The 23,639-nt window shown below is 38.0% G+C and overlaps 2 protein-coding genes across 3 annotated transcripts in view; both read left to right on the top strand.

Moving 5' to 3' along the window:
* LOC140513868 (alcohol dehydrogenase E chain-like) overlaps positions 1-8,643 on the top strand; it is a 29,232-nt gene extending 20,589 nt beyond the window's left edge. For both annotated transcript variants that reach the window (XM_072623847.1, XM_072623846.1), the window contains exons 8-9: positions 1,313-1,451; positions 8,128-8,643. In XM_072623847.1, the coding sequence (XP_072479948.1) occupies positions 1,313-1,451; positions 8,128-8,152 (164 nt within the window). In that variant the 3' untranslated portion in view covers positions 8,153-8,643. The remainder of the gene's footprint in view (positions 1-1,312; positions 1,452-8,127) is intronic.
* Positions 8,644-14,473: 5,830 nt separating this feature from the next.
* LOC140513631 (alcohol dehydrogenase E chain-like) overlaps positions 14,474-23,639 on the top strand; it is a 29,163-nt gene continuing 19,997 nt past the window's right edge. Inside the window, exons 1-3 of the mRNA XM_072623479.1 lie at positions 14,474-14,603; positions 18,047-18,148; positions 22,806-22,944. Of these exons, the coding sequence (XP_072479580.1) occupies positions 14,586-14,603; positions 18,047-18,148; positions 22,806-22,944 (259 nt within the window). The 5' untranslated portion in view covers positions 14,474-14,585. The remainder of the gene's footprint in view (positions 14,604-18,046; positions 18,149-22,805; positions 22,945-23,639) is intronic.

Here is a 23,639-nt window from a genome sequence, read left to right as displayed (position 1 = left end):
AGTTCTCAAATTTCCTCACCTGAGTGTGCCTTCTTAATATGAGACCCCAGATTTCTCCATCCCCTTTACACAATCTCATTCCCCAGAGCTACTTTTGAGTCACAGATTCTTTTGTAATTAGTCTCAATGATACATAACAGACCAAAGCTATTTCCTTGCCTTTGGGCTTCCATTTCATTTTCCTTCTTGCCCAACATTTGTGGATTTGTGTATTGAAATTTAAGGCCTCTTTTACTGAATTTTGTTTCCTGTGGACTTCCATGAGTTCTAGTGGCCATTTTCTTCCATATGAAGAGCTTACAAAAAATAGGCCAGTGAGTTAGAAGAGAATCTTTTAGTAACTTCTCTCTCTAGTACCAAGTCTGATGAATGTATATGTGCAGTCACTTTTTTCACTCCTTCATCTTTTATGTATAAATTTCATTTCTCTTGTGTTTTCAGGACACCAGGCAGCTCCATTCTTACCAGTCATAATTAAATGTACTCTGTTCCTGATGAGACATTTGTCATTAATACCTTTTGGGGTAGAGTTGGGAAACCTGTGGCCTCAAGGCCACATATGGCCCTCTAGCTCCTCAAGTGCAGCCCTTTGACTGAATACAAGCCAATCCAAACTAACTTAGTTGTTGTTCTTGTTCAGCTATTTCAGTCTTGTTTGACTCTTTGTGACCCCATGTAGGAAAGATACTAGCTTGGTTTGCCATTCCCTTCTCCAGCTCCTTGGACAGATGAGGAAACTGAGGCAAACAGGGTTAAGTGACTTGCCCAGGGTCACACAACTAGTAATTGGATTCACTCAAAGGGTCACCCCTGAGGATCTAAAGGGCCACATGTGGCCTTGAAGCCACAGGTTCTCCAACCCTGTTTTAGGCTAAAGTCTCAAAATCCAAATTCCATTCTAAACGTATAATCTTATCAGGCAGACATTCACTTTTCAAATCAAAATTTCTCTTGTACAGCCCTTCCTTTCCTTTAATGGGCAGCAGTCAGGACACACAATTCTCAGTTGTGAAGTGGATGCCTACTGTGTGGAACCCACCTATAAATAAACTCCATAACCTTGTGTTGAACATTCAGGACAAAACACTCTACAGTTGTCTTCACTACTTTAATCTAATAATCCATTTGCTGACTTGGTACATGTGCAATTGTTAGTATGTAAATCTCCCAAAAGGAAGCTGATTTTCTCTCATACAAAATGTTCTATCACCTCAAGGAGAGACTGAAGGCATAAGTTCACCTTTCTTATGCAATGAAAATGAAAAACTAGTTTATCTGAATGAAATAATGGTGCTCTGTTTCTACTTGTCAGGTTTCAAAAGCAAAGATGATGTCCCCAAGCTTGTCTCGGATGTTCTAGCCAAGAAATTCAAACTGGATCCATTAATAACACATGTTTCTAGTTTGGATAAGATCAATGAAGGATTTGACATGCTACGCGCAGGAAAGAGGTAATATTTTAATGGGTTGTGTCCTTCCATTTTTCTGCTCAGAAATTTGGCAAGTCTCACAAAAAGCAGCCAAGCGTTTGTTTTCATGGGGATAGCCTATCAGCAAAGATGTGACTAAGAGATGTAGGGAGATGGCACAAAGCCAGCAACATGTTCATCCTCACCAAACGAACTTCGCTATCGTTCAGTCATTTCAGTGTCTGACTCTTTGTGAGCCCATTTGGGGTTTTCTTGGCAAAGATATTGAACTGGTTTGCAATTTCTTACTCCAGCTCCTCTTGACAGATGCAACAGCTGGGGCAAACAGGGTTAAGTGAACTACCTAGGGTCACGCAACTAGTAAGTTTTTGAGCCTGCATTTGAACTCAGGTCTTTCTGACTCCAGGTCTCATGCTCTGTCCACTACCACTTAGCTGCCCCTAAAAGTAACTTGAATGACAGGATATTTTAGACCCTAGCGAGGGAAATAAATCATAGCTAGAACCTTCCTTAGCTTCTTATGTTAGATAAGGTGACAGCCAGGGCTTTTTTGTATTCTTTAAAGAAAAAAGGACTCAAAATCATGAGTTGTTTAGAAATTGTGAGTAAAATGAAATTGTAATACAGAAGAGGGAAACTTGAGAACCTCCACTGATTTTGGAGTAAGAATGACTTTGGATGTTGCATTCAGATCCCTGTTACTCCCTTTTACTGATCTTCAGCAAGCCTCTTTAATTCGCCGGCCTCAGTTTCCTCATGCATCAAGTGAAAGGGCTTAACTAGAGGGCATGTGAATTTCTTTCCAGCTCCAGAGGTATCATGGTATGAACTAGAATCAACCACTGAGCATTTATTAAGCATGCACTATGTGAAAAGCACGCTTCTGATGTTAGAAACACAAAGAAAAAGCAATGGCATCTCTCCCTTCAGGGAGCTTACATTTCAGTGAGGGAGAAAACACATATAAATAGAACACATTTAAAGGCTCAACTCATGATCAGTTACTGGAGTGAAGAAAGAGATGTTAAAGAGCACGTCAAAGCAAAATCACCCAGTCAGCAAATGCTTGTTAAGCACCTATACTGAATTGAGGACATGGAAGATAATGAATAACATCTAGCCTTAGAGGGGATGGCACCAGCAAAGGCCTCCTGGAAGAGGAAAGACTTAAGCTGAGTTTTGGATGAAGCCAGAGATGCTAAAAGTCGGAGACTGGAAAGGAGTGTATTACAGGTATGAGGAATAACCAGTGCAAAGGCAAGGAGATGAGAGACTAATGTTTTCTTCAGGGAATAGACTGTGGGTAAGTGTAGCTATGACATATAAAAAGGTTGACAGACATAAGCTCTGGGTAATTAATCGCTTTATTTATCATACTAGCATACTATTAATAAAAGGGGTCAGTGATACTCAAATGCCAAAGATTCCTCAAGGAACCCACTCAATCCTTATATGCCCTTGGAAGAGTGGGTGTTCCTGAGGGTGGCAATCAATTCTGATTGATTAAGAAGTAGTGAAAGAGATGAATACTATAACAAGAGGTGGTCCTATTCTAATGAGGGCCTAGGGGATGTGATTTTGATCTTGTCACTTACTTCCAAATCCCCCCTCCCTCCCAGCCTTGGGTATTTTTATCAAAGGATTTATCCCTACCAAACCCTGAATAGAACCCTGGTCAAGAATTCACCTAAATGAGATGGTCTAGATGGGGTAAATTTTTGGCAGAGGTCAGTAATGTCCTTCAAAGGCTGAGATTCAAATAAGAAAATAGGACAGGGAATGAGCATAGATAGCCCCCATAATTGGTTATTAATAATCACTTCTCTCATACCTGAAAAACCATGTGGAAAGTGGTTGAAGGCAAGAAAGGCATGAAGAAGCCAGGGTATGATGAGATTTAAAATGCCAAACAAGGAACTGTATATTTGATCCTGAGAGAACAGGAAAAGGCTTATTGAGGAGGAGAGTGCCATGATCAGACTTATAGTTTAGGAAAAATCTCTTTGGAAGCTCTGTAGATGACAGATTGGAGTGGGGAGTTACTTCATGCCGAAAGACTCATTCAAAGGCCTTTACAATTATCCAGTGGAGAAGTGATAAGGGCTTGAATCAGAGAGATGCCTATGTGAATGTAGAGAAGTAGATATATGAAAGAAATGTTGCAGAGAAAGAAATTATAAGATCTGATACTCATTAGACATGTCGGGTAGCAAGAAAGAAAAATGAAGTCTGACATACAGATCATAAACCTAGCTGATCAGAAGGATGACAACATCACAACAGTATAAGGAAGTTAGGGGCAGCTAGGTGGCACAGGAGGTGGGGTACTGGACCTGAAATCAGGAGGACTTGAGTTCAAGTTCAGACTCAGACACTAGCTGTGTGACCCTGGGCAAATCACTTAAACCTGATTGTCTTAAAATTTTAAAAAGTATATGAAAGTTTTGAAGAAGGAGCAACTTGAAAGGAAAGACAATGACTTCTTGTTTGGATATGTTGAATAAAGGAAATCCTGTTTGGAATATCCAACAAGTAGTTGCAGAACTGGATTTCAGGGGAGAGAACTGGATCTGGGGATCACCCCCATAGAAATCATAAATGAACCTATCTGAGTTGATGAGATCAACAAGTGAGAGAGTGCAGAACAAGAATTCTTAAGTTCAGGGATGCTAGGTTAAGAATTCCTAGCAAAGAAACAAAAGAGAAGAATCTGAGCTTTGAGGACACCCATGGTTAGAGGACATGTCACGTTGAAGGCTTAGTGAAAGACATTGAGGAGTAGCCAAGCAAGTAAAAAGAACCATGTGAAAACAGTCTCAAAAACCCAGAAAGGAAGGAATATCTTGGATTAGAAGGTGGTCAATGGTATCAAATGCTGTGGGGTGGGGTGCAGAACCAAAGACAAGGATCATAAAGAAGCTATCAGATTTACTCCTGGATGATGAAGTTGGAAGGCAGATTACAAAGGGTTAGAAGAAAGAGAAAAAAGGAAGCACTGATTGGAACTGGTTTTTTCAAGGAGTTGAGCACAGAAGGGGAAGTTAAGACAGAAGGTATTAGCATGTAAGGAACTAGTGAGAAAGTAAGGATTTTTTTAAGGAGAAATTTGGACATGATTTTAGGCAGCTTTATGTGAATATGGGGGTTATTGAAAATTAGAGAGATTTGGTATGAGGATGGAGTCAAGTTTATGGAGAAAATGAGAAGGCATGAGATAAAGAAGTTGAACTTGGCAATCAGAAGGGCCAACCCATCATCTGAGACTGAAGTGAAGGAAGAGATAGAAGGAAATGATGGCTAAGGGTGTCAATGAATCAATGGGCCAATTAATAACACTTGAGTACCTACTATGTGTCAGACACTGTGCCACATGACAGGAGTACAAAAAGAGTCAAAGACCATCTGCTCTCAAGGAGCTTGAAGTGAAATAGGAGAGATAATATGTCGACAATTATGTAGAAACAAAGAACTATGTAAAAACAAGCTATGTACAAATACAGAACTATATACAAGCAATTATGTATCAGATAAATTGGAGATACCAGCAGAAGGAAGGCACTAAAATTGAGGAAGAGGATCAGAAAAAAATTCCTGCAGAGACTTGAAGGAAGCCATGGCAGTGAGGAGATAGAGAAGAGGAGGGAGAGCTTTCTAGACATGGGGGACAGTCAGTGAAAATGGTGCAAATAAGAAGATGGAGTGGGCTTGTCAAAAAAGCCAATGTCCGTGGATCACAGAGTATATGGGAGGGATTGTATAAGGTAGATGACAATTTAATAGGGAAGTAGTGTGAGAAAATAAAGAGAAGAGGAAAATTTCAAAGAATGTTTTCCATTTTTATAGTGAGGTAGGAAGCAAGGTCTTCAGCAGAGAGGATGAGAATAGTGAGGAAATGGCATGAAAGACTTGAGAAGAGACAGAAAGATTGTGTATAGGATGGGGAAATCAAATGAAGATGAGTAGTGGCATTGTTTTACTGTAGTGGGGGCCCATTTGAGATTAACGTAATTTTGAAATGGACCCAGACAGCATGGTTTCATGATCCTCTCCAGTTCCATGCAACAACATGTGAATAATAGTGAAGGAGATAAACAGAAGAAATAATTCAGGGTTATCGTTTGTCAAGACATTATCATCAACAGAATGAAAGGGTGAGAAAAAAAGATTATGGGACAGGAAAGAATTGAATTAGCTCACAATAAGTCAAGTTTGGGAAGGGAGAAGAGTGAAGACATAATAGAGGTGAAATCCTGGGATAAAACTTAGGGATGGAGGAGACAGAGGTCAGAGTAAGAACAAAGAGTAGGTGAAAACAGACAATTAGACAAGTAGGAAGAAATAGACAATTAAATCTAGGTTGAGTTTTCCATGAAACCATGAAAGTGTTTAGCCTTGATCTCAATAGAGATTGGTCAACTAATCTTCTTCTATTCAATAAGCATTCATGAAACACCTACTATGTGCTAAGAACTGTGCTGGTCTGTTTGGCACTAGGTGGTGCAGTGGATAGAGTGCAGTGCCTGAAGTCAGGAAGAAGACCCATCTTCCTGAGTTCAAATCTAGCCTCAGACACTTACTGGCTATATGACCCTGAGTGAATCAGTTGATTTTGTTTATTTCAGTTCCTCATCTATTAAAGGAGCTGGAGAAGGAAATGGCAAGCCATTCCAGTGTCTTTGCCAAAAAAAAAACAAAACAAAACAAAACAAAACCAAAAGGGGTCGCAGAGATGACTAAAATGAGTGAACAATGAAAACAACTACAGTGTATTAAAAACCAATGTGCCTCTATTCAGGACTAAGTATTTTTTAATGCTTTCTCCTCTAAGAACTTTATTTATAGATGGAGGTAATATTACCTTGGAATGTTTTTGTTCTCAGGAAAGATTCAGAAAGTAATGTTTTAATTAATTAGGTGCCCTGGGTGTGGGAACACAAAGATGAAAGGATAGTCCCTGTTCTTGAAGAGTTTACAATCATGAGGAAGGGGTCAGTAGGGAAAGAGATGTTTAGGACATATAGAATTAACTGAGGAGAATGAGGATCAGACAGTTTAAGAGGCTTACTCAGGGTCAAATAGTTAATGTTATGAAATCTGAGACTAGAAACCAGTCCAACTGACAACAAGGTATTTATGATTGAAATGGTATAATGTCATGTAACTAGAGCTGAGTAGCACAGAGGAGCAGGTCTGTAAGAGTCAAACATGAAGAACTAAGTGATGCTGACGGATAATGGAAATTAACGTAATGATAATAATGATGTACCAGGGGCTGCCCCATGGCAAGAGGGAATTGCAAAGCTTAGGCACTTGGATTCTACAAGTTCTTCAGAATTCAAGCTACAAAAATTAATTTCATGGTATTTTGCTTAAGGTTCTATGGCAAAAAGCAGAGGATGGAGTAGAATAGAATGGAATTAATAGACATAAGAAACAAAATCTAGATGACATTGCTGAAGAGATTGTTTAAATTATAATCATTTCTTAAGTTTTGAAATCCACAGTCACCAATTCTGGGAATATCTTGCTGCTGCTTTGTTTTTAACTATGAATTCTCTCTAGAGGATATTGGAAATTTGACCTATCTTTTGGCAGGAGTACTATAATTTTCAGATTTGGGGGTCACTTTAGCTCTAGTAGGAGATTAGGATGAATTCTAGATATTAAGATGAATTCTGATAGAGGAGACTGAATTGGCAAATTAGATGATTTTAAAGATGATTTTTAAGAAAGTGGGTAAATGTGAACAATTATATTACAGATAAGCACTATTTTCATGCAACAATGGGTGGATATGTAGTGATGACCACAGTATGGGTAAATGAAGTCTAAGAAAAATAAAAATGTGCCTTCTTATAGACCTTCCCCAGCCCTCTCTCCACCAAATAACTTGTCCTGTTCTTCTGAAGAGTGATTTACTCTCTGATTTTACTCACTGGAAGAAAAAAATAAAACAAATTCTGCTATACTATTCTAAATTACTATATAATATCACTTAGGAAAAATTCCAGAGTACAATGGTATATATTCCATGGTGGTGCTTAATAAAGTATAACTTAATATATCAGAGGGAAATTTGAAAGATGAGTAGCTTTTATTTTTTGAGACACAGCAATTACTTATTCCAAAAGTATCCATCCATATTCAAAATGGAGGATATTGGAAAGTGAAAGGGTACAAAATATTTTAAATACTCAATGCCTCTCCTTCCCAAGAGGCTCGTGCAATTAAAATAAACCAGCTTTCTTTTCTACTTCCTACATTTACTCAAGATTTTCTATGAAGGAACTACTGGTATGTAATAGCATGGTTTCTACCATAAGCTCCCTGTCATCTACACACACACATATGTATGTATAACTGTCTGACCCTCATGATCATTAAAGTGTACTCAGACTCTTAACAAATACTTTTCAGTGGTGATTGTGAGCATCAAAAGAACAAATCTTCCGTCTAGCTTTGATGGCAGAGACACTAAGAAAAGCAAGACAAGAAATATGGAACAGATGCGTGGTTTTGATCCCCCCACATCTTGCCCTGGGTCTGGTCTGTCCAGGAATGATAAAGGTCAGAATTAGGAAAGCTGTGCAGACCAAGTTTGACTTTAGCTACATGGAAGCCTAGTTGGTTATTTGCTGGAGTCAGAGCAGATTGCCTAAATTGTGAGTTAACTAATACATCTCATTTCTCATTTCAGCATTCGCACGGTTATGACAATGTGAGACCAATCACACACCCCATCTGGAAACCTCTTTTTCTTCCATTTTGCCAGCATTTTGATCGTACCTCTACAGAGTCAATAATTGGGAGAATGTCAATAAAAGTTTTTAATAATTCAATCAGCAGGTTGACTGATGGCAACCTGCAGCTGAGCAGATTAGTGATTGATATGAAAGAATGTCTCAAATTCATGTTAGAGTACAGGGAAATAACAAAAGTTGACTAGGAGCTTGATAGAAGGTCATACTTCTCAGTTTGATCACTGTTAAGTATTGTACCTTAGACAACAGCCAACCTTCAGACAAAGGGCAGGGAGCCATCGTTATCCTTGCCCTATCTTCACTGATGGACCCTTATGCTTGCAGCTTTCTGTCTCTCAGCATTCTCCCTTTTTCTTCTTCCTTTCTCTCTTTTCCCAAGTCATCAGCAAATATTTGTGAATCCATTCAGAACATTTCAATATATAAAATACAACTTGTTAAGTGAAAAATAATTCTTTTTTTCCTTTGTGCCTCCTCTTTTAAAAAAAATAGGATCATCCTTTTCAACTGAACTCGTTACCATTCAACATGGGAATACTTGAAAAGATATAACAAATATGGAGTATTCTTCCTAGTATATCCAAAGGGACTTTACTGTTTATAGACAAAAGTAAATTGTCCTATTAACTAAATACGAATAAAAAATGAGACATACTTAATGGTAATAGTTCAGTTAGCCATGCAATATTAAATATCATATATAGTAAGCAGCTTGGTATAATTCAATTAGATAACTATGTATTAAACACTATTTGTAAGACATTGCACTGGACAATAGGGATACAAAAAAAAAGAAATGAACAATCCCTGCTATTCAAGGAGTTTACACTCTTCCGGGGTGATCAAGATATATATAAATGTAGGTAAATCCAAATAAATATAAAATAAATTCAAACAGAATACTAATCAGTGGGGGGGGGGGGGTTTAAAGGGGAGTCAGGAAAGGTCTTATATAGAAAGTTGTACCTGAGCTATTCTACAAAGGAAATTAGAGAATCTATTAGATGGAAGGTATATTCAAGGCACAGAGGACCAAGTGCCAAGAATCAAAGTAAATGGCATGTCACATATGGGGAACATCTGGCAAGTCAATTTGACACAACAGATGGTATACCATGAAATAATATTGGCAACGGAAGTAGAAACCACATTGTAAAGATCTTAAGAATTTAGAGGAGGTGAGAAGAGTGGGAGGACATGTTCAGACCTGGGTTTCAGAAGATCCATTTGGTAGATGTGCAGAAAATGGATTGAGAGAGACAAAGACTGGAATTTAGTAGGCAAATTAAGAAACTAGCTCCTTGGGGCAACTAAGTGGTACAGTGGATAGAGTACAGGCCCTAGAGTGACGAGGACCTGAATTCAAATTTGGTCTGAGACACTAATTGTGTGACCCTGGGCAAGTCACATAACCCAACTGGAGAGAGAGAGAGAGAGATAGAAAGAGAGAGAGAAAGAGAGAGAGAGAGAGACAGAGAGAGAGAGAGAGAGAGAGAAAGAGAGAGAGAGAGAAAGAGAGAGAGATATTACCCCTAATTCAGGTAAGAGGCTATGAGGGCATAAACTAGGTTAGAAGTTGTGGGAGTGGGGGTTGAGGAGAAGGAAAAAGTCAAGAATGACTCCACGTCAAGCTTTCTGGCCTGGATGACCAGAACGATGATGTTACCATCAGCATAAATGGAGTTTCAAGAAGGAATCAGTTTAGAGGAAAATAGAATAGGTTTTGTTTTGGACATATTGACTTTGAAATACTTATCCACGGAGGTTTAAATGTTTATCATTCTCTCCAGTTCCATTCAGCAACATGTGAATAAGACCAAAGGAGATAAATGGCAGAAATAATTCAGGGTTATGGTTTGTCAAGACATCATCATCAACAGAATGAAAGGGTGAGAAAAAAAGTGTATGGGACAGGAAAGAATTGAATTAGCTCACAATAAGTCAAGTTTGGGAAGGATGAAGAGTGAAGACATAATAGAGGTGAAATCCTGGGATAAAACTTAGGGATGGAGGAGACAGAGGTCAGAGTAAGAACAAAGAGTAGGTGAAAATAGACAATTAGACAAGTAGGAAGAAATAGACAATTAAATCTAGGTTGAGTTTTCCATGAAACCGTGAAAGTGTTTAGCCTTGATCTCAATAGAGATTGGTCAACTAATATTCTTCTATTCAATAAGCATTCATGAAACACCTACTATGTGCTAAGAACTGTGCGGGTCTGTTTGGCACTAGGTGGTGCAGTGAATAGAGTGCAGTGCCTGAAGTCAGGAAGAAGACCCATCTTCCTGAGTTTAAATCTGGCCTCAGACACTTACTAGTTATATGACCCTGAGTGAGTCAGTTGACCTTGTTTACCTCAGTTCCTCATCTATGAAAGGAGCTGGAGAAAGAAATGGTAAGTCACTCTAGTACCTTTGCCAAAAAAAACCCAAAAAGGGTCACAAAGATGACTGAAATGAGTGAACAGCAAAAGCACCTATTGTGTGTTAAAACCAGTGCTGATCTATTTAGGACTAAGTATTTTTTAATGTTTTCTCCTCTAAGAACTTTATTTGTAGATGTAGGTAATATGACCTTGGAATGTTTCTGTTCTCAGTCTCTCAGGAAAGACTCGAAAAGTAATGCTTTGATTGATTAGGTGCCCTGAGTGCTGGGAACACAAAGGTGAAATGACATAGTACCTGTTCTTAAAGAGTTTACGATCTAATGGTGGGGAAGGGGGAAATGCATGCATGACATGCTTAAATTTAATATGCATTATTACCATTTTCTTCATCACTCTCTTAAGATGACAATCAGCAAAACAATAAGTAAAGTCTTGATTTGCAGCATTTTCAACTTTCCAACTTATAAAAGCTCTTACTGAAAATTAAACTATCAGCTCTCAAAACCCAGCATGAGCTGGTTCCAGCACACCACTTCCTACAGGCTACCCATTTGGAAGTATCCAATGGACAGATTAGAGCTGGATATGTAGATTTTGAGTAATTTGTTTGGAAATGATACAATGGGACCTGTTTAAATCAAGATCACCAAGAGGAAGACTATAGAAAGAGAATAAGAGATGCCCAATGGCAGAATTTCAAGGGACATTCACATTTAATGGACAAGAGGAACAAGATGATCCATCAAAGGAAATTGAGAAGGAACAGTCGTACAGGGAGGGATAAAGTTGAGGTGAGCCATGTCATGGAAGTCAAAGGAAAGGAGAATATCTAGGAGGAGGGAATAAGTAATAGTATCAACCCAATATCTCCTTTTCTCTTCTATGTCAATGGGGGAGGGGGGGACACACAACACAACATACAGAACACAGATAGCAGGACCATTGTTCTTCTCCTGCTAAACTGTATTACTGATCCTTCAAATTCATATTGGTCAGTGGGTTGGTTGTTGTCTTTCTCCAAAAAGACCACAATGATGTCACTACGTTGGAGTCAAGGTACAATGTGTGGCTATGGCTGATCAGACCAGTACGTAGTCAGAATGCTCTGCTATAGATCAGGCACAAATACCCCACATAAACATTTGAAGTGGAAATGTCTCTAACTTTACACATCTCACTTTTTTTTGACCTACTGCAATTCTTCTTTGCTCATAGAGACCAGCACCCTCTTTGATGAAGGCACACCATGTTGGTCAGTGCTTTGTCAGCTTCTCTTTCCAGTCTTCTGACAAGCCTTATAATTATCTCCTTAACTACAAGGGAAACTGAGGCACAAGGGGAAGACATATTATCAAAGTCCACTGAAAAAATACTGAGGGCAGAAACCACAACTTGATAGGCTCTGATAAACAAAATCTTTAAGCATTCATATACATGTAAACTACATAGCATATATTCTTGCTGCTACATATGTAAGGACATAAACACACAGAGAACACACACAAACCCTTAGCTATATGTACAAGTCCAATGTCTGAGGGATCCGACCTCTTAGAAGACTCTGAAACAAAAAGTCCATGAGTCCTGAAAGTGTCACTCTAAGGGATACATGGAATAGGACAACACAAGTCACTGCTGGATGTATAGATTTTCCAGGCCAATATCAGAGACTGAAAGACACAAAGGAGGGGAAATCCCGTCACCAGGCACATGAGCTTTTCCATAGAGCTAGAACAGGAAGACAGATAATCCCATCCTGTATCTGTATTGCTGATCAGATATGAACTGGACCCTGACATGAGCAATAGCCATGACAGTAGGGTAAGCAGCTTCCTGTTCAGTCAAGCTAACGAATGAACGAATGTGAGCAGACAGAGGGATGGTGATTATTATTGCTGAAGTCTTTGGAGCCAAATGAGAAACTTGGTGTGAAAATGATACTGAACATATGGATATCAACAACATACATACACACACACACTGACTAGGAGAACTTAGAAAGGTCAAAGAATCAACGTATAGAGATCCATGTCCTTCAACAGCAACGTCTGATGATACCACTTTCTTTGAGAGCTGAAATGCTCAATACAGACTGGAGACATTGAGGAAAGGCAGCTGTAGAATTCTATAAGAGTACAAACCCTCAGAGCTCAGCAAGAGCTAAACCTAAAGGGAACTTCTTGTGTGTGCAAGATGAGAGTATGTCCCAGGGATGAGAGCAAGTTTTGTACTGATTATTCATGATATATTAGCCACTTAATTGATAATCAATGAGGAGCCCACTAGATGGGGGTCTGTGTACTCCTCCAGGCTTAGCACCTAGGTTAGGTGGCACAATGGCTGAGCTCTGGGCTTCAAGTCAGAAAGACCTAAATTCGAAGTCAGCCTCAAATACTTACTAGTTGTGTGGCACCAGGCAAGTCACTTAACCTTTCTTTGCCTCAGTCTCCTCATGTGTAAAATGGAGATAATAACAGTACCTACCTTCCACGGTTATTGTCAGAATCAAAAGAAATGCTATTTATGTCTTAGTATCTCCTGGATCCTACAAGAGTATCGGCTCCAGCTTAGGCACTTAATGAATTGTGATTGATTGATGATCAGTTCAATAGTAAGGACATGCTGCAGGTAATCCAGGATCATCTCTGCCTGTCTACCAGGACTGTTGTTAAGGACAGAGTGTAACGATGTGTGTGATAACAACTTGTGAACAACAAAGTACTGGATAAATGGGAAGTCTTCTGTTACTTAGAGTTGCAAAGAATGCGCCAAAACAGTCAAGTGGAAATGCACAGGACCTGAAGAGAGTGAGTGCTTCCTCAGGAAGGGAAAAGAAAGTCTGGGACAGGAAGGTACTCTTCCCCATGTAGAATTTCCTCTCCTTGGCTTTTTTTGGATAGCTCTCATTTTTATTGTTGTTCAGTCATGTCAGAGTCTTCGTGACCACATTTGGGGTTTGCTAAGGAAGCAAAAGTACTGGAGTGGTTTGCCATTTCCTTTTCCATCTCATTTTACATTTGAGGAAACTGAGGCAAGCAGGGTGAAGTGACTTGCTCAGGGTCACACAGTTAGTAAGTGTCCGAGGCCAGATTGGAACTCAAAAAATGAATCTTTTTTATTCTAGGCCTGGCTTGCTATCCACTCTGCCACAGAACTACCCTAATTACTCTCATCCCTTTTAATCCCATTTAATAAACTCTTATCTCAGGCAGGATGGATAAAGCACTGAGCCTGAAGGGAGGAACATCTGAATTCAAATCCTAGCTAGGTGGCCCAGCAAGTCACCTGCTACCTGCCTCAGTCTCTAACAACTGTGAAAGGAAGATCATCGTAGCACCTCCCTCACAGGATGGTTATAAGGATCAAAGGATATAGTTATAAAGCACTTAACACAACGTGCCTATCACATAGTAGGCACTGAATAAATGCTTGTTTCTTCTCCCTCCTTTCGTTCCTTCCTTCTTTCCTTGTTTTGTCTGGGCTCAGGCTGTAAAATGATGGGACTGGACTAGACTTCTTCAGTCACTTGCAGTTCTAAAGTTATGGTTCTTTAATCCTCATTTGCCTATGGAGCCAAATATCACAATTTATTCTCTCTCTCAGCCATGGTGACCCTTGAAATACTTTAAATTCTGTCATTTTTACTCTAACTCTTATCTGGATCCTGAGTAGGTCTGGAGAAGGAAAACAATGGTGAAGGAGTGAGAGGAGTGTTTATTTGCAATCTTGAATAGACCAAGCACTAGTAAATTCTTTCAAACTCATTCTCAATGCATCAGACAAATATTGTCTTAGTGCATTTTCCTGTCAAATAAGAGACTGAAAATACAGCTGGTGGGTGGAGTTTCAAAGCCCAAAATCACGTGTTTGGAGAGTATATTAACCCAAAGCAGAGGCAAAGCTTCCTGTGTTCTTTCTGCTTTGCTCAAGGAGGCAGCTAAGGAGGCAGAAGAAATTCAGGTGTAGTTCACTGGCCTGCAGAGAAAAGGGAAAAACCTCAACCACAGCATGACCACCGCAGGAAAAGTAAGCAGAAACTTTACTTACCCAAATAATGTCCTTATTAAGTATAATTCATAAAGAGCTGGCTACAGTGTTAGTGATTGAATCTCTGAATCAGATAATCCTTCACATAATTAGCAGCAAGGTACGATTTGTTTACTGAGTGAAAAATCTGAAGGAGCAATATATTATTTTTTCCAGTTATTTCATATCTAATCATTCACATCTGTCTTCTTCCATTTCTAAAAGAAATGTACAGTTGTATAGGGAGCTAACTCCAAACCAGTTCTGGCTAGGTCTAAACTCAATAAGTCTTTTGATCAAGAAGGTAACTTTACATTAGAAGAGCATAGTTCATGTTTTCTTCTCTATCATTGTGTTAATTTATTGAATAATGAAAACAAAGGATTAGATCAGAGAAATTATTTCATTAGTGGAATTGGAAGGATTGGATTATAGATGACTTAGTATTTGACAGATTAAGCAGCACAAACTGTAGCGTCTTGCCTCCCACTATCAACACACAAATACTGATTAAAGGTGTTCATAACTAAGCACAAGTTCTGGTAGGAGAAGAGGAGAGGAAAAGAGGTGAGGGAAGAGAAAGGGAGAGGATGGAAAAGGACAGAACTTATTTTCTTTTGCTTTTGCTGCCCCAAATCCAGGGACATGTTCACAGCAGTATGAAACATCAGCCTCCACTGCTATCCCCACGTTAGGGAGGAGATTAAAGATAGAGAAATCATTTTATGAATAAACATGAGTGCATATAGATATTTAATAATAGTAATAGGAAACAGAAATTTAAGAATAGGAATGATTTAATATTAATAATAGTAAATAGTAATTCAATAATAGTAACGATTTACAGAAATGGTAATAGCAATGATAACAATGACTTAATAATATTTAATAATAGTAAAAATAGAAAATAGTAATTCAGTAATAGTAATGATTAAATAATAATAAGTTAACAATAGTAATAATTTAATAATAGTAAATAGTAATGATTAAATAATAGCAAGTTAATAATAGCGATCATAACAATACTATTTAATTATAGTAAATAGTAACTTAGTAACAATACTAGCAATGATTTAATAATAGTAATGGCAGATTGTACTGTTATAATAGTAATGGTATTTTGATAGAATTCTCAGATTTTTAAAGCACTGAGATTCTTACAACGAACCTGTGGAGAAGTGTTAGGTAATGCTATGCCTATTTTACAGATGAGAATACTGAGACTGTAGAGATTACATGATGTGACCTGATTGATCTTGGAAGACTTAATAGTGACATTTCTACTGCTTTAGACTATCAGTGACTTGTTGCTAAGTATTAACAAGATTTTCTCCTTTTCCTCTTTTCTCTTTCTTCTTCCTTTTCCTTTTAGTCTCTCAGGGTTCTTCACCTAGAGTCTGTGAAGGGTGATTTTTTTTGATATTTTGGTAACTGTATGTTAGAGTCATAATTTAGAGATTATGATAACGCGATCTCGAATGAAATAATTTGATTCATCTTCCATGGTTTGGTAAAATTTAAAGTTCATGTAAGTGCACAAGAGGCCCCCCAAAAATTACTTTCTAATATAAAATTAACATCTTGATTAAGGACTTGGAACTTACCAAGTCAGTCCTAGCTGGCCAGAGATATTCTCCCTATATACCTAAGGTCATTCAACTTCAGCAGCTCTCCATTTAGTAGCCAAGATCAAATCCCTTTTTGGTTTTTAAAGTCATTTACAACCTGACCCCCTCCAGTCTTCTTATACATTACAAGGGCCATACCCTTGATTTTGTCATTACCTAAGTGTTCCACCTTTTAAAACTCTTCATTCATTTTCTCTTCCTTCAACCTCCTATTACTGCTTATTGCTGGGTTGGCATAGTTTAGAGTACGTGGAGTAGACTATGTAGACTACATTAAAAAGTTATAAGGAGATAGAAGTAGGAAAGCATCAGGTTGTAAAGAGCTATAAAAGCCAGAGGACTTTATATATTTGTTCTGGTAGTGAGTAAGGACAATTGTAAAAAGATCTCAGACAAATGCCAGTTAATAGAAAGCTACAAAATGTATTGTGGGGAATGTTACAGGACAAAGGGGGAGGAAAAGATAATATAGTCATCTTTGGATTAAAGGCAAGAGTGCAAGTAGGAATGGGGAGGGAGGAGGTGGGGTGTAGAATCTGCTGTAAAAGCGTAGGGAGGATTAGGTCAAGCATACATCTGTCCTAGTCTGATATTCTATATATTCGTTTACCCCAAGATTTTCTCCTTTTCCTCTTTTCTCTTTCTTCTTCCTCTTTTCTTTTCACTTTCTCAGAGTTTTTCACCTAGAGTCTATGAAGGGTGTTTTTTTAAATATTTTGATAACTGTATGTCAATATAATTGGATTTCTTTGTAATCTTATGGATTTTATTTTATAAGTAAATATATTTTATAAACATATATAATAAATATAAACAAACTGTATTTTATTTATTTTATTTTATTATTCTGAAAATGGATCCATTGGGTTCTCTGAAATACCAAAAGGCACTGCATTCTTACTGCTTAACACAGTACATAGTAGGCACTTTAATCAATGTATTCACCTTTTACCTAAAGACAGCAAACTTTCTAGTGGGAGAGGCAATTTCGTATAGTACTTCAGGAGAGATATATTTGATCTACCCATAACCCTTTGTATTTCTGACACACACAGAAAAGGTTAATAACAGTGGGGGAGGGGGAGGTAGAAAAGCGGGGAGAGAGAGAGAGAGAGAGAGAGAGAGAGAGAGAGAGAGAGAGAGAGAGAGAGAGAGAGAGATAGTCAGCTCCTGGTCACTGGACCCAGACAACTCAAGAGGAGAAAGTAAGGGTGGTGACCTTGAATAGCCCTCCCTCACTCAAAACAAAGTCAAGTGCAGGTCATGTCATTTCTCTGATTTCATGATCTTCTTCAAAAATGAAGGACAAACACAGACAGATAGACAGACAGACAGTGATCAGCTCCTATCAAGATCATGCTACAAAATATTTCACAACTGGTTTTCTCAACTCTTCAAAAAGCATGCTGTACGTTGAAGTTTACTCTACATTATTAACATGTTCTTAAATCTAGATTGTCAAGAAAATACTAAAGCAATCCCTGAATTTATAGCTTTTCTGATTTCTGAGGTAGAAATGCTCATACCAAAAATTTAACAATAGTCTCAAGTAACTGTGAGCTGACTCTAGCACATCTTTGGCTCCCTAGGATTTAGTGATCATGCATACAGTTAGAACTCCCAAATCTACATATGTTGCTCACCTATCATTCTTGAATTCCAGTACCAAATGTATATCTGTTTGCTGGATAGTTCTCATATCCATGCCTCATAAACATCTCAAACTCAAACTGCCTCTCATGTATATAAAGTTAGTAGTACTGTCTAGTAGAGAAGATCACTAGCTGCTCATCTCATTTCTGTTTCATATTTCAGGTCATTAAATGCAAAGCTGCTGTTCTTTGGGAGCTCAACAAGCCCTTTTCCATTGAGGAAGTAGAAGTAGCCCCACCCAAGGCCAATGAAGTTCGAATTAAGGTAAAAAGAAAAGAAAGAAATCCTCAGGTTCTACAGTGATACTCAACTTTTAATATTAACTGCAGTTCCAACACTAAATTCGATTTTTTTCTGGGAAAGGAAACAGATCATTTTTAAATTCTGAAACATTAGATCACTGCTGGAGGAAAGAAAATGGATAGCGAAATGGATAGTGAAATGGATAGTTTGGGGATGACCAATGCCAAGAGATAAGCTATACAGTCTTTGCACTTAGGTGGGACAGGAGACTCTATCAGGAGGCTTTGCTCCCACATCTGCCACTACAATAATAGTCTGATGAGAATCTCTGTGCTACTACATGAGAGGCTATTGAATCATAGGTCAAAAACTGAAAGGGACATCTAGAACAGCCAGATGAGGAAACTGAGGCTGACGAAGGTTGGATAATTTGCCCAAAGTACCAGGAGAGGTAAAGTAGGCATCAAAGGCAAGATATGAAACCAGATCTTCTGATTCCAGAGCCAATGCTCTTTCCATTCTACCACACTGCCTATTATGCAATAAAACAAACAGTAACCAACAAGTCAGAAGAACTGGCCTCAAGTCACTTACTAGCTATGAATTATAACAAGTCACTTCTCAGAGTCCTCATCTCATCATCTGTGAGGTCAAGTAAGTAACACATTCACTGTCTTCCTCACAGTAGAATAAATATTCCTTAATATCGAAATGTATTTTTCATGACTGCATACATGTAACCTTTATAAAATTGCTTGCCTTCTCAATGACAGGAAAAGGGGAATAGAGAGGAAGAGAATTTGAAACTTAAAAAAAGAATTTAATGAATGCTATAAATTGTTTTTACATGTAATTGAAAAAACACAATGTTAATTTCATTTTTAAAAATTATCCCCCTTCTCAAAAAAAAAAAAAAAGAATAAATATTCCTAAGGAACCCATCCGACTATGACATGACAGTTTAAAAAAAGATGCAGTGACTTTCTATTGCCTGTAGAATGAAATACACACACATTAGACTCTCAAGTAAAGCCTTCTAGAGTCTGACCTCACCCTACTTTTCCAGACGCATTTACCCCTCCTCACCTTCTTGATGTCTCCATTCTAGACAAGTGGGGCAGCTAGTGGTGCCCTGATCTCCTCCTCTACTTTCTTGCCTCTGTGTGTTCCATAGACTGACTGTCATTTCTAGAAGGCACTTCTTTTTGAATTTCCCCCTTTGATGAATTTTTCCTTCATAGCCAAGCTTAGATACCCCTGGCACCATGAATCCTTCCTGAAACTCTTCAACTGAAAGCTCTTATCATATTTTCATAAGTTACTTCATCTGAGTTCTTATTCATTCTTCTTCCTCGCTTGTGTCATACTTATTTGTTTGTGGGTAGAGTACACCCTCGGAGTTTCTAGTGCTAATAATGATCATAGGATCCGAGATTTCTAGATGGAAGGGATCTTCAGAGGCATCTAGTCCAACCTACAGATAAGGACATTACAATGGCCAAAGTGAAAGGACTTGTCTAAGGCGCAGATTCAAGTTTCGAATCCAGGTCCTTTGATTCTGAATATAGTAGATTTTTTCCCTAGCATCACTCAGTCAAGACGAGAGGTGGCAATGATGACAATGATAATGCCAGATCATCACCATAATCTGTCATAATTGTTTTCTTTTTTAACTTTTTTCTTTCATTTTTAATTTGTGAAATAAAACAAACATTTCCATAAGAGTGGATTTAAAAAAAAAAGAGGATTACAAGAGAGTATTCTGGGAAGATGGTGAAATAGGTCAGAAAATTCCAAGCTCTCAAGATTTTCCCCTACGAAAGAGATAAAATAGCATTGAAGAGCAAATAGAGGTGGGAGGGAAGAAGGAAGAAATAAATAAGAATAGTGGCACAACAGGGGTCTTTGTGGGACAATTAGAGAAGATCAGAAGAAAAAATCCCAGGACTAGATTTGGTGCCAGTGAAGAGTAAACACTTCTAGTCTAGAGTTCACTTTAACAACGAGCAGGTGGGGAGGACACCTCGTGCCCCAGCCATGGAAACTTTTACCCCAGGGACAATGCAGGTAGTTGAGTGGCTGAGCCTGGGAAGATGGAGGGAACCTCTGCTGACAGGAAATGCCAGAGCCCTTTGTGCTGAGGAGAGCAGTGGGGGCACGAAGGAAGCAGCACATGCCTCATGAGTGCAGAAGCAGTGGAATGGGGATCCCACCGGCCATGGGTAAACTTATAAGAGGCCAGAAGTCCTGGTTCAGGTTCTAAGTGGGAATAGAGAAGACAGGGGTTCATCTTCACAGCAGGATATTGAAGCAAAGAAACCCCCAAAGAGTAACGTCAAATGGCCATCTGCCCAAAAAGAATTCATAGATCTTAAAAAAGATTTGAAAAATCAAATGATGGCAATGCAGAAAAGCTAAAAAAAAAAAAAAAGAACATTTAAAGAAATATAAGATTATGAAAGTCAACCAGTTAGAAAAAGAGATGGAGAATCTTAAGGAACAAATCGAAACCTTGAAAATTAGAACTGGGCAAGGTGAATCCAGTAAAATTTTAAGAGATCAAGAAATAATTAAACAGAATATGAATAACGAAAAGTAGAAAAGAAATTGAAACATCTTAGAAGGAAAACAACCCATATGGAGAATAGACCAAGAAGAGAAAACAGAAAACTAATCAGACTAATTGAAAAGTATTATAAAAAAGAACATTGATACAATAATACAAGAAATAATTAAAGAAAATTGTCCTGAAGCATTAGAACAAGGGGGGAGTAGAAATAGAAAAAATCCATTGATAACCACTTAAAAGAGACCCTATGAGAAAAACTCGTAGAAATATTAGTCAAATTCCCAAAACCCCAGCTCAAGGATAAAATATTAAAAGCAACAAAAATGAAACGATTTAAATATGATGGTGCCACAATCAGAATTACACAAGACCTAGCAGTGGAGACCCTAAAGGACCACAGATCTTGGAACACTACATTTCAAAGGGCAAAAGAATTGGAGCTCCAGCCAAATATATCATACCCAGTAAAGTTAAGCATAATCCAGAATGAAAAACTAAAATGGACATTTGAGCAATTGTCAAACTTTCAAGACTTTGCTAAAAAAAAACTCAACTGAAATAGAAAATTTGACATACAAGAGCCAAGAGAAACATAAGGTATGTACCAAAGACTGATTACCAGGGATTCCACAAGGATAGACCACTTACTTTTTATATACATAAAATGAAAAACCTATATCTGAAATTCTTATTAGTAATTGGTTAGCTCTTAAGAAAGATTGAGGTAAACCTGAGAATGGTATGAATTGTAAAGTAAAACCATTTAAGAACAGGTCAAAAGAGTAATTATTTTATCCAAATGAGCTGCAAAAGGAAGAATCAACACAGAGAAATTAGATTGGGGAGGAGGGCTGGTAGTTCTGGTAGCCTACTTTCTTTGGCAATGGGTTTGAGGGAATTATATATATATACATAAAAGAGCATAAAAGTCTTCTAAATTCAGAAGAATTAGAACTATAAGGGAATAGGGAGGGAGGAGAAGACAATGGAGGGATCTTTAAAGTGGAGGGTAAGGTAATCGGTAAAAGTGGGGTATAGAACAGTGTTTAGATCAGTGGAAATGGGAGAATAATGAAGAGATATTTAAAGGGGACAGAGAAGGAATAGGTTATAGGGGGCTATAGAAAGGTTTTTAGATTTACAGGAATGAGAGAATAGGGGAGGGATCCTTGGAGTGGGATAGTCAACTAGAAGAAGGACAAGATAGTGAAAGCAGAAGAGGCAGGAGAGAAAAGAAACAAGAGATAGGCAGAAAAAGAAAATCAAAGATCAGGAGTAGAATTTATTTGGGAAAGTATATGTGTATAAATGTATGTACATATGTATATGGATATGTATATATCTACAGTTACAGAAAAACATACCCACAGTTAATTGTGGCTGGGGGGGAAGAGGAAAAAGAAAAACAGAAAAAAGCATACTGCAAAGAGCAAAAGAAAACTTATGAGGAAGCAAAGAAAAGATGGACATCTCTCAACACATGTAGTACTTGTCATCCAGGCTTTCTTGAAATGAAAATTCATTATTATATATTTTGAATTCTCTCTTATGTTCTGCTATGTATATGACATGCGTCCCCCTACCTCTCTAACTTTGTATTTAAGTTCCAATATTTAAGTTAATGATATGTTTTTGTTTCTTTTCTCTATTCTGTATTTGCGTTCTGGTGTTTGAGTCTAAAATAATTTTTTTTTAAAAGATGATTGCAAATGAAGCTGCAAATCTATTTTGTATAATTTGATATTCCTTTTAAATATGTAATAAAGCTATCATGCAAATTTTTTCTATCCCCTCCCCACCATGGAAATGGCTACTATTACACACAAATATGTATGTGTGTATATATATATGCATATATATATGTAAATTTATTCTATGCATACTTCTATTTATCCATTTTTTCTCTGGATGCAAATAGTATCTTCCTTCATATGTCCCTTATAGTTAAATTGGGTATTTGTAATAGTCAAAATGATTTAGTTGCTGAAAGTTGTTCTGTTACTGTATACGATGTTCTGATTTTCAAGAGATTTGGGTATGACATGAATATAAAACTGAGCAGCTCCTGCAAGGTCTCGAAGGTCTCATCATCCTCGTATTTTCTTGCAGATTTTGGCTACAGGAATCTGCCGCTCAGATGACCATGTGATAAACGGGTCATTGGTTCAACCTCTCCCTATAATCCTGGGGCATGAGGCTGCAGGGATTGTGGAGAGCATTGGAGAAGGAGTGACTTCTGTAAAACCAGGTAAAATACAAAGAGCAGCACAACATTAGAAATTGTTTAAATTCTTACTTTCTGTTGAAGTTAGTAGACAATGAAGGCAATGTTTATGGACCAAAATTCCAAATGGAAGATGGCCATGGTAGTCAGGCAACTTCTAGCTTTACAGTGAGGGCTGCATCATCCCCAACCATGGGCATATGCTCTGAACAAGAAAGAAATGACTAAATATTGACAGACATGGTTAAAGTTCTTTAAAGATGAAAAGTAAATATAATTGCAAGCTCCACTTATGGCAACTGCTGGATACAATATATCTGCTTATTCACATTTTAATTGAATAGTCAATCACTGTCCTTGGTACTAGGGAACAGAGAAAGATGAAATGGAGAATAAAACTCTACCGAAAAATCTATAATACTCATTTTAACCAAGATTCAAATTATTACATTCTGAAATGCTTGGTTTTGCCCTGGTCTGGAATCATGACCTGCTCTCTCGCGTCATTCTTTTACTCGCGAGCTCCACAGGAGGACAAGCAGCCTGCTGGCCAAGCATAAGACTTGCTCCCCTCAGTAAGTTATGCTGTCACTATATCTACTTGGCGCCCAACGTGGGGCCAATAGCAACTTGGCGCTCACCTCCTTAGGGCCATAGTAACTTCTCAGTTTACCTGATGTCTGCCAGTGTGGCGTCCCTGGTGGTGTGGCAGTCAGCGC

The sequence above is a fragment of the Notamacropus eugenii genome, chromosome 7 (genome assembly GCF_028372415.1).
Source record: "Notamacropus eugenii isolate mMacEug1 chromosome 7, mMacEug1.pri_v2, whole genome shotgun sequence".
NCBI classification, from domain to species: domain Eukaryota; kingdom Metazoa; phylum Chordata; class Mammalia; order Diprotodontia; family Macropodidae; genus Notamacropus; species Notamacropus eugenii.
Note: the sequence above shows the minus strand (reverse complement) of the source record. Positions and strands in the feature narration are given on the sequence as shown.